This window comes from Cyprinodon variegatus, unplaced genomic scaffold (assembly GCF_000732505.1).
Source record: "Cyprinodon variegatus isolate N-32 unplaced genomic scaffold, C_variegatus-1.0 Scaffold227, whole genome shotgun sequence".
Lineage (NCBI taxonomy): Eukaryota > Metazoa > Chordata > Actinopteri > Cyprinodontiformes > Cyprinodontidae > Cyprinodon > Cyprinodon variegatus.
Genome location: NW_015150680.1, coordinates 998,646 through 1,015,525, shown reverse-complemented (window position 1 = coordinate 1,015,525; position 16,880 = coordinate 998,646). Strand labels below are relative to the sequence as shown.

Sequence of the window (16,880 nt, the reverse complement as noted above, 5' to 3'; positions counted from 1 at the left end):
GTGAATTATCAGTGACCAACAATGTCGCATAAGACGACAAAAGTTGGTCGAGACATATGAAGGCGTTCCACTGTGGTGGCATGATTCCTTAACATTCATCTGTACAGATGACTCCATTTAAGGGAAATTAAACAAGCTTACCCAAAAAGTATTTCCAAGAAGCATTATTTACAACTGTGCAATAATTGACCAAACTTGCTTGATCTTTCTGTGCACAATTGAGTTTAATAGTAATTTAGTCATTTTTTCGGTGGCCATAGTTCTTATCAATAAGAAGTATTGTAAGAACTAAGAAGTCAGAAGGCTTATCTGTAGCTGTAGTGGCTTATCTGTAGCTGAGGGAAAGCGGCTGGATAAGGTGATCAGGAAGTCCTGCTCTGTGATTGGATGCCCTCTGGACTCTGTGCAGGAGGTGGGAAACAAAAGGATCCTTACTAAATTAACCTCTCTGTTGGATAATGTCTCCCACCCCATACATAAAGCTGTTGCAGAGCTGGAAAGCTTTAGTGACAGACTGCTGCACTCTAAATGCACCAGGGAGCGTTATCACAGATCCTTCCTCCCAGCAGCTTTAAGACTATAACCATCACTGCTTCCAACAACCTCAGAGTGGTTAAATTCATGCTGATTTATGCAGTTTCTCTCTTGGTCACTTAAATAACATGCTGCTGTCATTATGCACANCCTCACTGACTGCAACTGTAAGTTGAACCTACCTATTTACTTATTTAAACCTTCAGAGTTTACTTATAGTTTTATTGAAAGAAATACTTTGCTGTCCACATATGCAGAGGCATAGCCAGAAATTTTTTATAAGGGTGGCCAGGTATCAAACAATGTAGACTGAGGGGGGTCCGAAAGCAGATAAACACCAGAACCTCACGGTCAATCTACACTGTTCCAACAGGAAAAATAACATGTGCAAAACATCCATATTTTTTAAATAAAGACTAACTATACTTTCCTACAGCCTTTGCTAACAAATTGATTTCTTGGGCGTAAATATTTTTCATTTTCATTACTTACCTACTTGTATCAATAAACATTCTACATAAAATTGATTTCACTAAAGACTCCTAGATGACTTTCTCTTCACCCCATAAAATATAAAATCTAGTTCTAAAAAGAGCGGGAATTCTGTACTTATTATCTTTGATGTTAGTGTATTGATGTGTGTAATTAACCACAACATTTTTTGAATATTCCACTTGAGAGTATTACAGTTTATGGCCACCCCTGGCCCCCCATCTAGCTCTGCCCCTGCACATATGTAGGTTATATATGAAGAGGCAGCTTTTCTTTTCTTTTTTTATTGAATCAAAGCAGCCTTTTTTTATCTAAAAAAACAACTTGTATTTAATTGCATTGTTTAGTTGACTGGTACCTGTCTTGTATATAATGTGTTAACTTTTTAATTCATTTTCTAGTCTAATGCAAGAGGAACTGTTAAGGAAAAGGCAAATTTTAAGGTAGACGAAGACGTTGCTGCTCTGAGGAAAGCCATAGAGGGGCTTGGTGAGTTAATAAGTTACAGGCATCAGGCTCTTTTATAGCTCTTTTATAGATACACTAAATCACTAAAACAATTGGTAACAATTCAGAAACACATAGGCCCTATTTAAGAGACATAATGCAAAGTTCAAATCATTTTTTTTAAATAATTTCTATAAAATAATGCAAAATCTTTTATTTTTGTTGTTGTTTCTTTAATCATCATAGGTACAACAGAAAAAACCCTGATTGAGGTTCTGACCCAAAGAAGTAACGCCCAGCGTCAGCTTATCAGCGCAGCTTATCAGAAAGCCACCGGAAGGGTATGTGACTCAAAAAAGTATTCAAACCCCTTTGTGCTATATTGGTTTTTGGTGGGATAGACCGACACAAATAAGTGAATAAATGGGGAAAAATGCTTCAAACACAAAAACTAAAAGTGAGACATGCATTTGTATTTATGTTAATACATTTAAACCACATTACAACTGTTTTTTGTTTTCGTCTCTAGTAGCTTTGCTTATGCAAATAATGAAAGTTGGATTGAATTATATAACATATATACTGTTGCTTTTACGTAACTCCTTTCATTGTAGCTCTGCCGGGGTGTTTAGAGTTCCCCTGTTGGAGGATCAACCCGGTTTTAGCCTTTAACAGAGGCTAAAACCAGAATACTTACATTTAACCAACTCCCCATTAACTCTAAACAGCTTCACCACAGCATAATGCAGCCAATACTTTGTTTCAGTGTGCAGTATCAGTTTCTTTGAGTAGGCAAAATAAAAATGAACAAACAGAAATAAAGGGTTTTTGTATTTAAAACTAACAAACAGAAAGTTGTTTCGTTTTATGGGTCTAATGGGGAACATTTGTTGTCATTCTTATTAGACATTAGTGGCTGACCTGGAAGGTGACACCCATGGAGACTTTGAGGACTTGTTAGTCGCTCTGGTAACGCCTCCTGCTGTCTACGACTGTCATGAAGTCATAAAAGCCATGAAGGTGAGATTTATCAATATCAGAGCAAAATGTGCTTAACAGATGGATATAATGCACCAGGCTATGTTTTCAATCAGGTTTTTGGGGTCAAAAGAACACATGATCACAGTTTATTCCTAAATAAGTTATATTTGTTCATTAAGGCTTAGTTTTCACTAAAATATTGCATTTTATTTTAACATCCAGGGTCCAGGAACCACTGAGAGTACTCTTACAGAAATCTTCGCTTCCAGATCCAACAAACAGATTAAAGCAATGTCTGACGCATACATGAAAGGTGGGTCAATAAGTAAACTTAGTCACTGAAGCTTCTCAGAAATTTTTCATAGCTGGTTTAGAATGTGTTTTGTTTTTTACAAAAATGTGAAATTCATCGGATTTTTTCATTTCATTAAAGAGACTGGAAGAGTTATGACTCATGATCTGAAGTCGGAGGTATCTGGAGATTATGGCAAAGGACTTCTCATCTTGGCTGAGGTACTGTAGATAAAACTGTAACCAGGCTGTGTTTGCGGCACTCCCTGCAGCAGCACATTTATTTAGAAGGTGGGGATGCATTAACCTGCCAAAGATATTGCTAGAATGGAACTATATCCAAACAGGCTGATTGCTGAATGCTTGGAACGCAAAAATTTATCATCTAAATCCTCTGTTTAAAATTAACCTTGTGCAAGATACAGTAAATTAATAGGAATAACCAGAAGGGTAAATTCAGAGAAAATATCTCCACGTCTATTTGCAGACATATTAGACCATTTAAGGTTAATTGTTGAAAGAGATGCCACCCCTTTTGATTGATCTTCACTGATTTAATGCCACATGCATCCATCTGCTTTTACAGGGAAAGAGAGATGAGAGCATCAACGTGGACGCAGCCAAAGCCAAAGCAGACGCTAAGGTAACCTTTGATATTTTTAATTAATGTCTTCTCACTTAGGTTTCTGCCTTTTAAAGGTAGCTTTCCCTCTAGTGCTTTCACTGACAATTTTTTAACCACAAAGCCTGTGAAACCCTAAAAGGTCAACCTTGTCCCCCACAGGTGCTGTATGAGGCAGGAGAAAAGAAATGGGGAACGGATGAGGAGAAGTTCATCGACATCTTGTGCCACAGGAGTGTTCCTCAGCTTCGACAAAGTGGGTTTAGCTGTTATTTCTTCTCAATAAATATCCAGCTTAACTCATTTTTTTACCGTCCATGTAAAATGGAAATCATGGGAAGGAATGTTATAAATAAGATTGACCTTTAATTATATTTAAGTATTCCTTTTTTAAAACAGGACAGCGTAGAATAATTGAGACGATCATCCCATTTATTTGTCCCAGTGAGGGATAAATAGTATATAAATGGTGAAAAACGCTAAACTCTTATTATTCTATTGATATAATTTCATTTTTCTCAGCTCAGAGACAAAATGATGCATAAGGGACATTTTAAATGTTCTAGGTTACATCAATGTTGCTTTAAATGTATTTAAGTAGAAGTGATTTAGCTGGGCCAGTGAATGGAACTAATAGAAAATTCATTCAGGACTCTGAAAGAACAGCCCAGGGAACCAAGAAGCTGTTTGTATTTAGTCACGTGTAGTGAGGGAGAGGGTACTAACTGGAAAAGAAGGTTTCCTTTTGGTTGGATAGAGAAAGAAGGAACTATTGGGTTCCAGCGAGAAGAATCAGATACCTGCCTGTGTTCCTTGTGAATTATCAGTGACCAACAATGTCGCATAAGACGACAAAAGTTGGTCGAGACATATGAAGGCGTTCCACTGTGGTGGCATGATTCCTTAACATTCATCTGTACAGATGACTCCTTTTAAGGGAAATTAAACAGGCTTACCCTCAAGGTATTTCCAAGAAGCATTTTTTACAACCTTGCTATAATTGACCCAATTTGCCTGATCTTTCTGTGCACAATTGAGTTTAATAGTAATTTAGTCATTTTTTCGGTGGCCATAGTTCTTATCAATAAGAAGTATTGTAAGAACTAAGAAGTCAGAAGGCTTATCTGCAGCTGTAGTGGCTTATCTGTAGCTGAGGGAAAGGGGCTGGATAAGGTGATCAGGAAGTCCTGCTCTGTGATTGGATGCCCTCTGGACTCTGTGCAGGAGGTGGGAAACAAAAGGATCCTAAGCTAAATTAAATCCAGAGCTAAATTAACCTCTCTGTTGGATAATGTCTCCCAGTCCCACCCCATACATAAAGCTGTTGCAGAGCTGGAAAGCTCCTTCAATGACAGACTGCTGCAATCTAAATGCACATGGGAGCGTTATCACAGATCCTTCCTCCCAGCAGCTTTAAGACTATAACCATCACTGCTTCCAACAACCTCAAAGAGTGGTTAAATTCATGCTGATTTATGCAGTTTCTCTCTTGGTCACTTAAATAACATGCTGCTGTCATTATGCACAGCTAATGTTGCTATTTTTCACACAGCCATTACTGTAAAGGTGTCCACAGCCGTTTATTGATTTACTCTCCAGATACAGAACATTTATTTAGTAAAAACACTGTACAGTACTTATTTATTTTCCTAACTGTTATTTATTCTGTTATTTTTATACACTTTCTAAAGTCCAAATTATGTGACCACTTCTGCTATAACCTTTTACTGCTGGAACGCCACAATTTCCCCATTGTGGGACAATAAAGGGATTTTTTATTCTATTAAAGGCATATCAACTTTTTTAATAAACCAATCACTGATATTGAAAAGTAAAAAAACACGTTTCTATTGTGTTCCTTCAGCTTTGATCGAGTACAAGAACATTAGCAAAAAAACTCTGCAGGAAAGCATCGAGAGCGAGATGTCTGGAGATTTGGAGAAACTTCTTGTTGCCATTGGTGAGAAATTTTTAACAGCACAAATACAAGGCATCTTCATCTATTAGGATCCTTTGAATATTAACCTTGATTTATTCTCCATCTAGTTAAGTGTGTCAAGAATGCCCCTGCATATTTCGCTGAGAGGCTCTTCAAGGCCATGAAGGTAAAAATCAACTATTTAAAAACAAACAGCTACCAACTAAGTCTGATACATTTGTGCCAAATCAGCCTGTTATTGGTTGGTGGTGTGGAAAGGAATGTTAGGCCATGTTTTACTGTTGATAAAAAGGCGGCAGGAAACTGAAGCAAAAAAAATGATGAAACTGCACATTTAAAGCAAAGTGCATCATATAAATGAGATTTCTGAAGCAGTTTATGTCCTGCTTTATTCAGGGAGCTGGAACCACAGAGTCAACGCTGACGAGGATCGTGGTCAGTCGCTCTGAGATCGATTTAAAGGATATTAAAGCGGAATACAAGAAGCTGTTTGGATTTACCCTCTACAACCAGTTAGAGGTCAGTATCCCAGCTGGATTCAGTTTAATCATTAAGCTCAAATGCTTAAATGTCTGGTTTGTGTTTTTATTATTAAAAGTTCACTAATTTCTTGTTTTCTCTTTATATTTTTATGCATGTGCAGACTGAAGTGTCAGGTAATTACGGTGAAGCCCTCATGCAGCTGTGTGGCCATGAAGACTGACTTCTTCAATCATCCATATCCTCACATACAGCCTGGAGAAAGGATGACCCATAACCAACAGAAGATCTAATGAGTGCCAGATATTAACCTGAATGAATGGAAATAATCCAGACATTCTGTTTATTCCCTAAACAGGTCTTAATTTTCAGTGATATTCTGTACTGTTAACATTTTGCAGTTGAGTGTTTTCAGCCATAACTTTTTAAGTTATCGGGCTGAAAGAAATAAAAAAAACATTCAAAAATCAACATTTACAAAATAAAAATATTTTATTTAACAGTTTTGCTTATATTACTATAGCCGACACCGACGCAGGTCATCAGAACTTTATCTCCTCCTTTCCGCTCGTCTTCTAGAGGCTTCTGGACTTCGATCTTGAACATAATCTGGAAGAAATCTCTGATGTGCCTCAGGAACTCGATCCTGTATGATTAAAAAAAATAAAATAAATAAGAAAAAGAGTTTATCAGATGTGCATTAAAAACCTTCATATTTGGAGTCTCCTTTAAGCAGGGATGATAGGTTCCTTTTTCTCCTGTTGGATACAACTTTTTCAAAACAAAAATTAAAATATTTTTAGGAAAAACACTAATCATCCCTTTATAATCTTTGAACATTACCTGAGTCAGATGGGGAGTGTTTTGTGATGGCACTGCCAATCTTCAGTTATCATAGTACTGTACTTGAGAGGAACACAGCACCGGTACCATGATAGCTGAAAATGGACAGTTCATTGTTCGCTCCCTATGATGACGAGAAAAGCTACCAAATGCAGTTTGAACCCTTCTGTGGTTCATCAGATTATTTCAACTGTTTCTATTTTATATCCATTTCACCTCAAAGCATAAAACAATGATTGCTTCAGCCTCTAAACAAAAATACAAAGGGAGGTTTGGAAAAGATTATATGCTCCTTGCTACTCCTATTCGGTCGCATTGAACCACAAACAAGTGACAAACAAGTGTTGTAGAGGGGATTTATCACATAGACCAGCAATACACGTAGCAAAATTATCAGATAAAAGCAAGATATGAAATGTTTTTTCAAACAAAAAGTTTTGCTTGAATTTGTGGATTTTTTGAGGAAAATTGAGAAATTCGCTTAAGTCGTGTTTTTTAGGCTAATTATCTGCCTGCTGTAATTTAATCTGAGATGCAGCTGGTTTATGAAGGCATCAGAGGTCAGTTAGTGATCAAACAGCAACAGGAGGAGCAGCCTCATCAAGGATAAAGGAGTGGTTTGGTTGGAAAGAAATTTTGAGCCTTGAACATCTGAGAAAAAAACATCCTAAACATTAAACTCTTTGATAGAAACATAATGTAAGGAGAAGGATGCATTTTTCCACCCAGCAGAAACAACCAATCTGGTCAAAAACTGCTTATACAGTAAGTCAGTGAAACATCAGACTTAAATCCACCAGAGAATATGGAGCCAAGACCTAAAAGAAGGATTTTCAGACACATCTGACTGATTTTGCAGAGAAGAATAATTCTTATTTCAGTACCTAGATGTATAAAGTCACTACTCAAATTAATAAATACAAAAATTTATAAATACAAAAATCTGCACCTATAACTGCAAATAAAGGTACAGAATTGGATTTAGATTAAATACTTTGTTGATCTATACCAAAAAATACCACTAAAATGTGTTGGAAGTTTGTGGCCAAATTAGGACAACGTTCAAAGCCTATGAATCCTTCAGCGGGGAGCTGTAGCTACAAAGATGCATGCATTTGTTTGGATTAAAAATACACAGTTATTAGATTTTTCTTTTTAATTCTACACACCAGTAACTCAATCTGGTTGCATAAAATATTTTTATGACAACTTACAACATCCTGCTGGCGTATTTAGTTTTATTTTTTATGCTTTCTTTTCGCAGTTTGTTATTTAAAGTAGCCTCTCTGTGTATATTTATCATTTGTACTGTGACTGGGATTGTGTCACTGTGTGTGCATACAGTTGGTCAAGAACTTGAGGCAATAGAGGCGAGTGAGTGCGGAACTCAATGTATGTGAAAAGGGGCAAGAAGGTTTTTTGACTCCCAGAGGAAAAAAACCCGGGATTTCCCTGGGAAAACAATCTGATCATCGGAGTAAACTAAAGCTAAAGCTCCAGCTTTATTTTACTCTAATGATCAGAGCTCAGAAAGCATTCTGATGCTGAGAAGTAGATAGAAACATTAGCACTTTTAAGCCCTATCCTCTGAGCTATCATGACCGTGTAAAGGCATGGACAGGACTTATTGAGAAGCTGCATCCAGAGCGACCATCTGGCTTTGTGGTAGTTGAACGGTTCCTCAGGTAGATGGCGTCACACTTTATTTAATGTCAGCTCATACAGTAGTAGCCATTCAACATTTCCCCACTTTCCTTGGCGGTTGCTCTACAATTCCTTTTTAAACATCAATCTTTGTACTAAAATATTCTGTCATGATTTGCAGACATTAAGATCTAAAGAGAAGCGACATCTACTGGTCAGACCCTGTAATTTAGTGAAAGGGTGGAGTCAGAGTAAAAAATATGCACGCCCAGGAGAAGGAGGGGGTCACTCCATTGGCTGGAAGTTGGAGGGGATTTTGCTGGGAGTTGCAGGGAAGTGGGCTATAGGCTAAATAGGAACCCCAGCATCTTGTGTATTTAGAGTAAAAAATGACAACCTAAACACCATCAGGGTGGAGGTTTGGATAGTAAAGTCTCATTTTATTATAATCAACTGGATTTTGGTCTTTAGTATAAGCCTACAGCATGACTATATACCTTTAATGGTCCTGCTACTGCGCGAGCTGGCTTTCTGTCTGGAAACAGAAATCCATTTTAACTTTGCACACCTATTCCACGTTTTTAACTCCAAACACTTTTTTAAACAGAATTGGAAGAACTTTCAGTTAATGAAGTAAGAAATTTAGGAACAGCAGCTAAGAGTCCAACTTTCTGCAGGCTTAAAATTCCTTCTTTTTGTCAGGGTAGGAGTGTCAGGAAGTTTTGGATAACAGCTGCTTACGTGTATGGGGAGAGCGGCCCGAGCAGAACCTTTGACACATCCTGTTGGCCAAGGGTCATCAGGAGCAGAGCCAGGCTCTGATTGGATGAATCCACACAGCCGCCCTAAAGAGGGGAGAAAAAAAAAAGAAGCTATTTTTTAGCAGTGAAAAACAGCAAAGTACGTCATGGGGGTGGGGATGTTTAGAAAGAGCTGACCGTCAAAGAATTCTGAGATTAAAGACAAACATGGATAAAGAAAATGTTAACCATTCCTTTGCACGTGTTTGTCATAGATGTGTAAAATTTTCCACCTGTATATCTCTTTGCCAAACGCTCCACATGTCTCACACACATCAAACATTCACAAGAAAGAGGATCTACTCTGTGCATTCAAGTTTATACATGCCACAGCCGTTACTCAACCAGAGCTATGCAAAAATCCTCAATCTGTGAGAAGTGAGTCGTTCTCAATGGACACACCCAGATGTGTTTTCCAAACTATATTTGTTTTTGTTTTTTTCTATCATCACCCAGGAGCAGAGATCTTTACCATATCTCCAAATCATTTTGTGGTTCTAAAGAACTATTTGGACACAGTAATGCAGTCAATCCTGTGGCATCGTGACAGCTCGTCAGCAGAAATATGATTCAATTACGCAATTAGAACACTGAAAACATTGTGGAAGGATGACAACACTGTTTATATTGTCGACGGCAGCCAAAGTGTTTGTTAATTGAATTAATTAAGCTTTAAAACACGTGCCACTGCTTCTCTTCCACCATTTTGTAAACATAGATATTGGTAATATTGCTATTTTTTTGCTATATTATACATAAAGGCATTATTCATCATTATTTTCTATTTAATTTTGTAAAATTTAAAAAAAATAAGCAAATAAAAGAATTACCATTTTTATAGCTTAAAAAAAATTTATAGTAACTAAAAAGCAAACAATTTTTCTCCGCGAATAAAAATCCGAGTAATATCTGAGAAAATTGTTCCACTCACAGCAGAGCAAACTAAGAGACTAGATTTGAATTCAAAACCTTCATTTTCACCCCCTGCCTGTGACTTTTGTGTAAGGAGGCCAAAAATCACCAAAAAGCTACTGATGGAAAAGCCCCTTAAGCCCACAGAGCGATATTATTTCTTTAAAAAGCAGAACTTTATGGTTAAAAAGCGATAAATTAATCAATCCTGTGAATCTGGTGCCAACAGGGTTGGTTTTAATATTTTATTAGTGAGCAGAAATGAGTTAAAGCCAAAATATTTCTTACTAATCCTGGTTGAGTATTTTTTTTATACATTTGGATCAAATAAAAAAATCTACATTAAGCATATGGAGATTGTGTAAAGAAATACAGAAATCTAAAAGATGAAGCTGTAATAGAGCACGGCACTTACATCAGCTCCTGTTGAGTGTTGACGTTGCTTTAGAAAACAAGTTGTCTGCAGTGTTTGGACGGTGCGCTACTAGCTGGTTTTACTGATTAACCATAAAACAAACAGAAACATGGAGGGCACCCATGCCTGCCCCCAAACACTAATCCTGAACCGTTTTCTAAAATGAAGAAAAAACATTTCCAATACCAGCTTTCACTGAGATGCTCTCTTTCTGCTGTTTCTGATTTTCTTTGCCAACTTTAGAAATATAAGAAAAGACAAAGTAAAAAATACTGAAACGTAAAACTAAATGTTCCAAAAGCTTTAGCCTTTTTGAACGGACACATTTCAAAACTTACCCCTCTGGAACGCAGCAAAGAGAAACTGGTTTGCCTTGCACTGTTGCCTGGAGTTAAGAGGATGCCTCAACAATATTCCTCTTTCAGAGTTAATGAGCGCTACCCTGACCAGCTAACTGGACTCACATGGCTCCGATGGGAGAGGCCTGAGCTTCGCAGCCGTGTGGGGAAGCGCTAAAGACACAAGCCGTTATTGTAAACGCTCTGTAGGAGCTGCATATTTTACCCATCAACAAGCGAGGAGATCTGTCTGTATGTCCAGTTAACAAGCAGCTTAATGCAGCTGTGGTCCATGAAGCACAAACACACAGGTGGAGAGACTCACACATTTTTTTCATTTTTGATATCTGCTCAATAGTTCCTGTTGAACAAACCAAGAGGCTGCCTTATAACAAAAAAAAATCTCTAATCTGTAGCTTTAAAGGGGAACGCCTTTTTTCATTTATTTATTTTTTTTTTTTACATTGGGCCCTTGATTTTACATTATTCCATCATGTTCTACTCACCCATATGAGTTTTGTGTCATTTGGAGCCATTTTGAAGATATTCCGTTAGGTTATATCCAAGTAATGTCTTCCTATGGGCAAACGACATGAAGGCACAAACTAAACTGTTCATAATTTATCATTTATGGTACGCCCGCATTCATAACATGTAGGCAAATCACTGTCCCCCAGACATCCGCGGTTATATTATTTATATTTATATTTTTTTTAAAACAAAGTGGAGTGTGTATGACATCTGGATATCTTCAGAACGGCTCCAAATGACACAAAACTCATATGGGTGAGAAAGAACATGATGTAATAACGTAAAATAAAGAGGGCCAATGTAAAAAAACAAAACAAAAAAAAAACGGTCTTCCCCTTTAAATCTGTGTGAAAACTAGGGATGCTGGGTATTTCACAATCATCTTAGACTGATTATTGGTTGCTTTTAAACATAATCTGATTAGAATTAAGCTGCTATTAATAACCAATGTACATAGCAATGAGCAACTTAGCAACAATGTTATACTAGACTGGTGTAAAGGGAGATTTAAAAAAAGCCCTTAAACCAGGAGGACTTTAGATATATGCAACAACACAACCTAGAATGTGTTGCATTATTAATTTTAAGATCTCATTGTCAACCTATTCTCTTTCGATATTAATCCATTTATTCTCTTCTTTTTCTGGTCAAGACTACTCAGCATATGACATCTTGCAAAAAAAAAACCATCACAATACTGAGCCATAGATGGTGGGAAACATTTTCTCAGCTGATCTGCAGACAAGACATTACAAGAGAATGTGGGGAAACAAAGGCAGCAAGTCGCACAAACAGAGGCCAATATGTCCATCTTATGTATGTCAGGAATCTCCAATGAGTTTCCAGAAGGAAAGGTACTAAACACAATCTTAAATAAATGTTCAGATTTCCGGCTCTAAAAGCATAAAGCTAAAAGCTTTAGCCGTAAAGCTCAGGTGGGTCAGTAGTCCAGGCCAGAGGAGCAAAAGCACAAAGCTAAAATTATAAATGCAACACAATATCATCAACACTAGTTGTATATTTTGAGGCTAAAGCCCTCATTTCTACTTGTGAAACATTTCCCATGTATTGACTTACACTAAAAACGTTTTCAAACTCATCAAATTTCAGCTTCATAACAGATGTGGCTTTTAGATTATGGTTCAGGTTTACTACTATGGTGCTGCCTCTTCACCAAATCCATCGTAATTTTGAACATTAACCTCTTAACATCCACCTCGTTTTGGGTAAGCCTATTTTGCATAACCAAATGGAAAAGCAAATAACTTAGGAACTGTAAGCCCAAATAATGTGTGCAATACATTATTTGAAAGCTAACACCCTCTAGTTTCTGCATTACATGCGTCACTGGCTGACAGGAAGTGAACCGGGGGTGAGATTTCGGGGACTTTATCTTGCTTAAATCGCGTCATAAAAATATGTAGACACTTTTGTCTTTTAGATAAGAAGACGATGTAAAGAACCATACCGAACATCCTGGGCTAACAACCGAGGAAATAAGTATTAGAAGTAAATATTAGCAAGATGTCGAGAATAAGCTTTGACCAGCTGAATTTTCTGATGTCAAAAACCATAGAATATAGACGATTTTCTCATCATGGAATATTTTTATTACTAATATGCTAGATTACTTTTCATCTGTGGACCTTTATGGACGAATGGAGTATAAACAAGTGAAGACTGGATTTATAAAACGGCTTCTGGATGCCTTCAAAGTTATGTAGCTGTGGCTGCTTTGTCATGTTTACATTTTGACATGCTGCTATATCCGTTTGTACTTTGGTGCTCGCTGTGTCCATAAAATGATCTTGGTGGTTGAATTGTGGAGAATCTAAGCTTTCCAATGATCTCTAACATGTCTATATTGGTAAAAATTTTACCCGTGGAATTTTATGCATTCTGAGTTATTACCCCCACTAAATATCCACCGGGTCGCGGGGCGAATGGTGGGTTTTGAGAGGATAAACAAGTGTTAGTTTATGATAAAGCAAAACTCAATTAATCCAACCAGTCGCTCCTTCCTTTTTCTATCCCATACATGTTCTCTGCATCCATTCCTGGGTTCCTTTGTGTCTCTGTGTTGCCCTGTAACGGACTGCTAACCTGCTCCAGGTGTATCCCGCCTCTCATCCACTGACTGCCTGAGTCCGGCAGTTGCTTGAAAACAACTGAAAAAGCTAAAGAATAAAGCTCCTCTGTAGAACCAGGTTAACCCTGAACTGAAGCAGAGATGTCTGCTGAACATGACTGGTGTTGATTGAAGACACTCGCACTACTTCAATGAGGAAAATGTTTCTTAAATGAAGACTTTCTCTAGCTAAAAGGAATCTTACTTTTTTCCTCACATATATCTAACAGATTAATTCTTCCCAGCTGATTAAAAACAGTAATACTTTGGTCTGATTGTCTCATGAACTGTCAAACCTTAACCATCTAATTACTTTCTAAAATAAGGAGAGACAAACAGACCCGTGTTTTCCTGTAAAGGCAACCCATTTTAAAACAATGTCAGGTGAATTTTTACTATGGAAATCAGAGTATTTAAAAACCATACCCGGTACACTTCTTCCAAGAGCAATTTGGCACAATTCCTGCCAAGGTCTTCTGGCAGGACCGGGTCTCCTTGCCCCTGTGGGGTGGAGGACATCTCTGCACTGAGGAAGCAGCCGTTCAGGGTTTCTGCCACCAACGTTAGACCAAAACCAGGCGATCTGCAGATGACAAAAACAATTTAAGTACCTAAATAAATGGTATTTAAAGAACAGCTCCTCTCTCCAAGTTTAATAAAGTAAGGTTTAATAAAAAAGAAAATATTTGGAAGACTGCATGAACAGAGAGACTCACTTTCCAGAGTTGGCTCCTTTCATGTGGTCTGTGTAGATGTAGATGTCAGGAAGGAACTTGTTCAGGACGCTCCTGGCTGATTCTACAATCCTGTTTCCCATCTGAGGAGAAACTCGGACCGAATATCTGAGAGTAAAAGTCAAGGAGCTCCAACATTTAGTGAGTAAATACTTAAATCAATGCTAGAAAACAAAATTATCAGGAGAAAAAAAACAGGAATCACCTTTAGCAGCGAGAAACACTTTTATTCATCATCACCATGGTGTTTTGATCCAAAACAGAAATTGTGGTACTAGATTTACATTAGAGCGATTGTTCTTTGTTAACGTATCATATATATGCAAACCAAAAGAAAAACGAAAGAAATTAGACAGAGAAGGATACGCCACTCCTCTGATTCTCTTGATCTTTCCTGGCTCGGTCAGCTGCACTGGCCTGATGGTTTTGCGGACTGGACACGTAAAGACTACTTCTCCTCCTCCACCAGGTGCCATCCCTCTCTTCACCACCTGAGGGAGCAGCAGCACGGCAATAGTCAAAATAGGCTTGCTCACATGGGTGTATCCTCATGCATTTGCTTTTGTATGCAAATGCATTTCCTGCAAAAGACGATTCCGCCATACTGTTCCTGTTAATGCAGTACCAAATCCCTCACCTTCAGATCGAATGATTCTCCATCGATTCCAAACTTCTTCATCAGAGGAAGAGCTGTGGACTTCAACATGTCAACCTAGAGGATAAAGAGCAAATAATAACAATAAGATGATGCGAATTTAGCCTATTAACCTGAAAGGGAAACAAAATAAATGAGGTAAATAATTACGTCTCCATATAAATGACATTTCTACAACAGGGACCAGGCAGTTGCAGAAGCAGAGGACTGTAACCCAAAACAGTGAGAAAAGGTCAGCATACAGGCAGACAAGGACACTGGAGACAATGGAAAATAAATCCTTCATGCAAACCCATTAGCCCTGTTAAACTGCTTTGAATGGTTGCATTTACAAGTCATCTTCTCTATCTGATCAATTACCAAGAGTTTGGACTTGTAGTCAGGTTTTACAGCAAACACCAGTTACGTATAGTTTAGCTCATGAACACGGTGTTTCTGCACATATTCAGAGTTCTCCGTTCTTTACATCCATTTCATGATCCAAAATACAAAGCTCACATAGAGTTTATATAAAAAATATATCTAAACTAACCAAGAAAAAAAAAATGAAGGTCAAAGATGAAAGATTAAATAACTGAAACTAGTTCTGGGTAATACAGATAATATAATGATATGTATTTATATATACACACACAAACACAATAAATACAATACAAAAAATCCAATCTTTGATTCAATTGCCCCTTTTAAAAGCTGACCTTAATTTAAAGGGTCACCAAGTATAAGCTGTTAAACTATGTTTCGCAACAAACAATAAAAATATAATAAACTAAATGAAGGCTGGACAAATTCAGCTAGTTTATCAGTTATAAGTACACATCTAGGAAACAAAAAGTGATTAAATTATGTCACTTTGGTCTATGGAAGCCCAAGAAGTGCATTAATGAAAAAAAAAATCTTCATAAACATTAATTATGATTCATCAATCACCCAGCTCTAGTTCCAACAGAAGGAAAACTGGATAAAATCTGCAAATATAATCAATTTTAAGAAATGTCTTTGTGTTGTACTAAACCAGACCAAGTTGAACGTTTCCATATGTTTTATGACTATGTTGAAGCCCTAATGAAGTGATCAGGAAATAAACCTTCCATAGAGTTCAAACTTACCGATGGATCGATGGGATCATTTGTTACGCCCTTCAGATTTGCCTTTAGAGGATTTTTCATAAAAGGGGCCAGCATAAGCAAAGCCTCCAGATAGTATCCTATTGAACGCTGGGGATTACATTCATGTTCCACAGAGCCTCCATACAGCAAGCCAGGCTGGTAGAATAACACAGTACCTGATGGACACATTGAAAATAAGATACTGACATAGATTGCAACCAAACAGGATATTTTAAACAAATCATTTAAGTGAGAAAGATAAAATGTCTTAATGTTAATGCTTACCAGTTTGATTTATCTCTATTCTGGAGCCATTGGTCACTTTGTCCAAAAGTCTGATGAAGCTGGCTTCAAAATCTAAAACAGAAAATAAAATTACAAAGGGCAAGTTAACAAACGCATAATAAGTTTTTTCCTGTTTAAATAAAAAAAAATCCAAAAAAAAAAAAAGGGGGATACATTACTATATCTATTAACAACATAACTTAGATAACTCTGATATATGTATTGTAAAGAGTTCTGGTTAAAATCAATCCCATAGTCTGGTAATGTGCACTATCATTTCCCCCCCCTTTTGGTCGCCTCCTGTAAACACACACTCCCAACTGCGTAGCAGCTAGCCTGTTAGCCTCCGAGCTAACAGCGGGGCTGTTTCTCACCGCGAAGCCCCGGCTCGTCGTCCCTGGAGCGGATGTTTTTGATTTTGACATGCTTTCCACTAAGTGTCGATAGAACTAGCCGCTGTCGGAAGAAATTGCAGCCTTCGTAGGTGAGTCCGTGGCTTGCCATGTTGTTGTTGATGGTTGTTGGCGTAGGTAAAAATCCACGTGTGTTTGTACAGGATAAGACGTAAAACTCGGAGGCGGGACTACGACGAGCCGCGAGGGTCAAACTAAGGAGAGAACTCACGGCGGTAAAGTTCGTTTATGAGTTAAAGGTTGCTAAAATGGCAAAAAAAAAACTAAATAAATAAATAAATTAAAAT

General features: G+C 37.5%; 2 protein-coding genes across 2 annotated transcripts; one reads left to right on the top strand and one right to left on the bottom strand.

Annotated features, from left to right (window-relative positions):
* Positions 1 to 21: 21 nt before the first annotated feature.
* On the top strand, positions 22 to 6,188 carry LOC107088689 (annexin A3-like). Its single transcript, XM_015381009.1, has 12 exons — positions 22 to 42; positions 1,428 to 1,515; positions 1,720 to 1,814; positions 2,380 to 2,493; positions 2,677 to 2,767; positions 2,888 to 2,967; positions 3,332 to 3,388; positions 3,530 to 3,623; positions 5,232 to 5,327; positions 5,414 to 5,472; positions 5,703 to 5,825; positions 5,950 to 6,188. Exons 1-12 carry the CDS (start codon positions 22 to 24, stop codon positions 6,007 to 6,009), a joined length of 978 nt encoding a protein of 325 aa, XP_015236495.1. The 3' UTR covers positions 6,010 to 6,188.
* A 69-nt stretch (positions 6,189 to 6,257) lies between these two features.
* rcl1 (RNA terminal phosphate cyclase-like 1) lies at positions 6,258 to 16,757 on the bottom strand. Its single transcript, XM_015381007.1, has 9 exons — positions 16,555 to 16,757; positions 16,181 to 16,252; positions 15,896 to 16,071; positions 14,769 to 14,843; positions 14,498 to 14,622; positions 14,114 to 14,239; positions 13,824 to 13,980; positions 9,015 to 9,118; positions 6,258 to 6,432 (listed from the first exon to the last, which is right to left on the bottom strand). Exons 1-9 carry the CDS (start codon positions 16,682 to 16,684, stop codon positions 6,279 to 6,281), a joined length of 1,119 nt encoding a protein of 372 aa, XP_015236493.1. The 5' UTR covers positions 16,685 to 16,757; the 3' UTR covers positions 6,258 to 6,278.
* Positions 16,758 to 16,880: the final 123 nt, after the last annotated feature.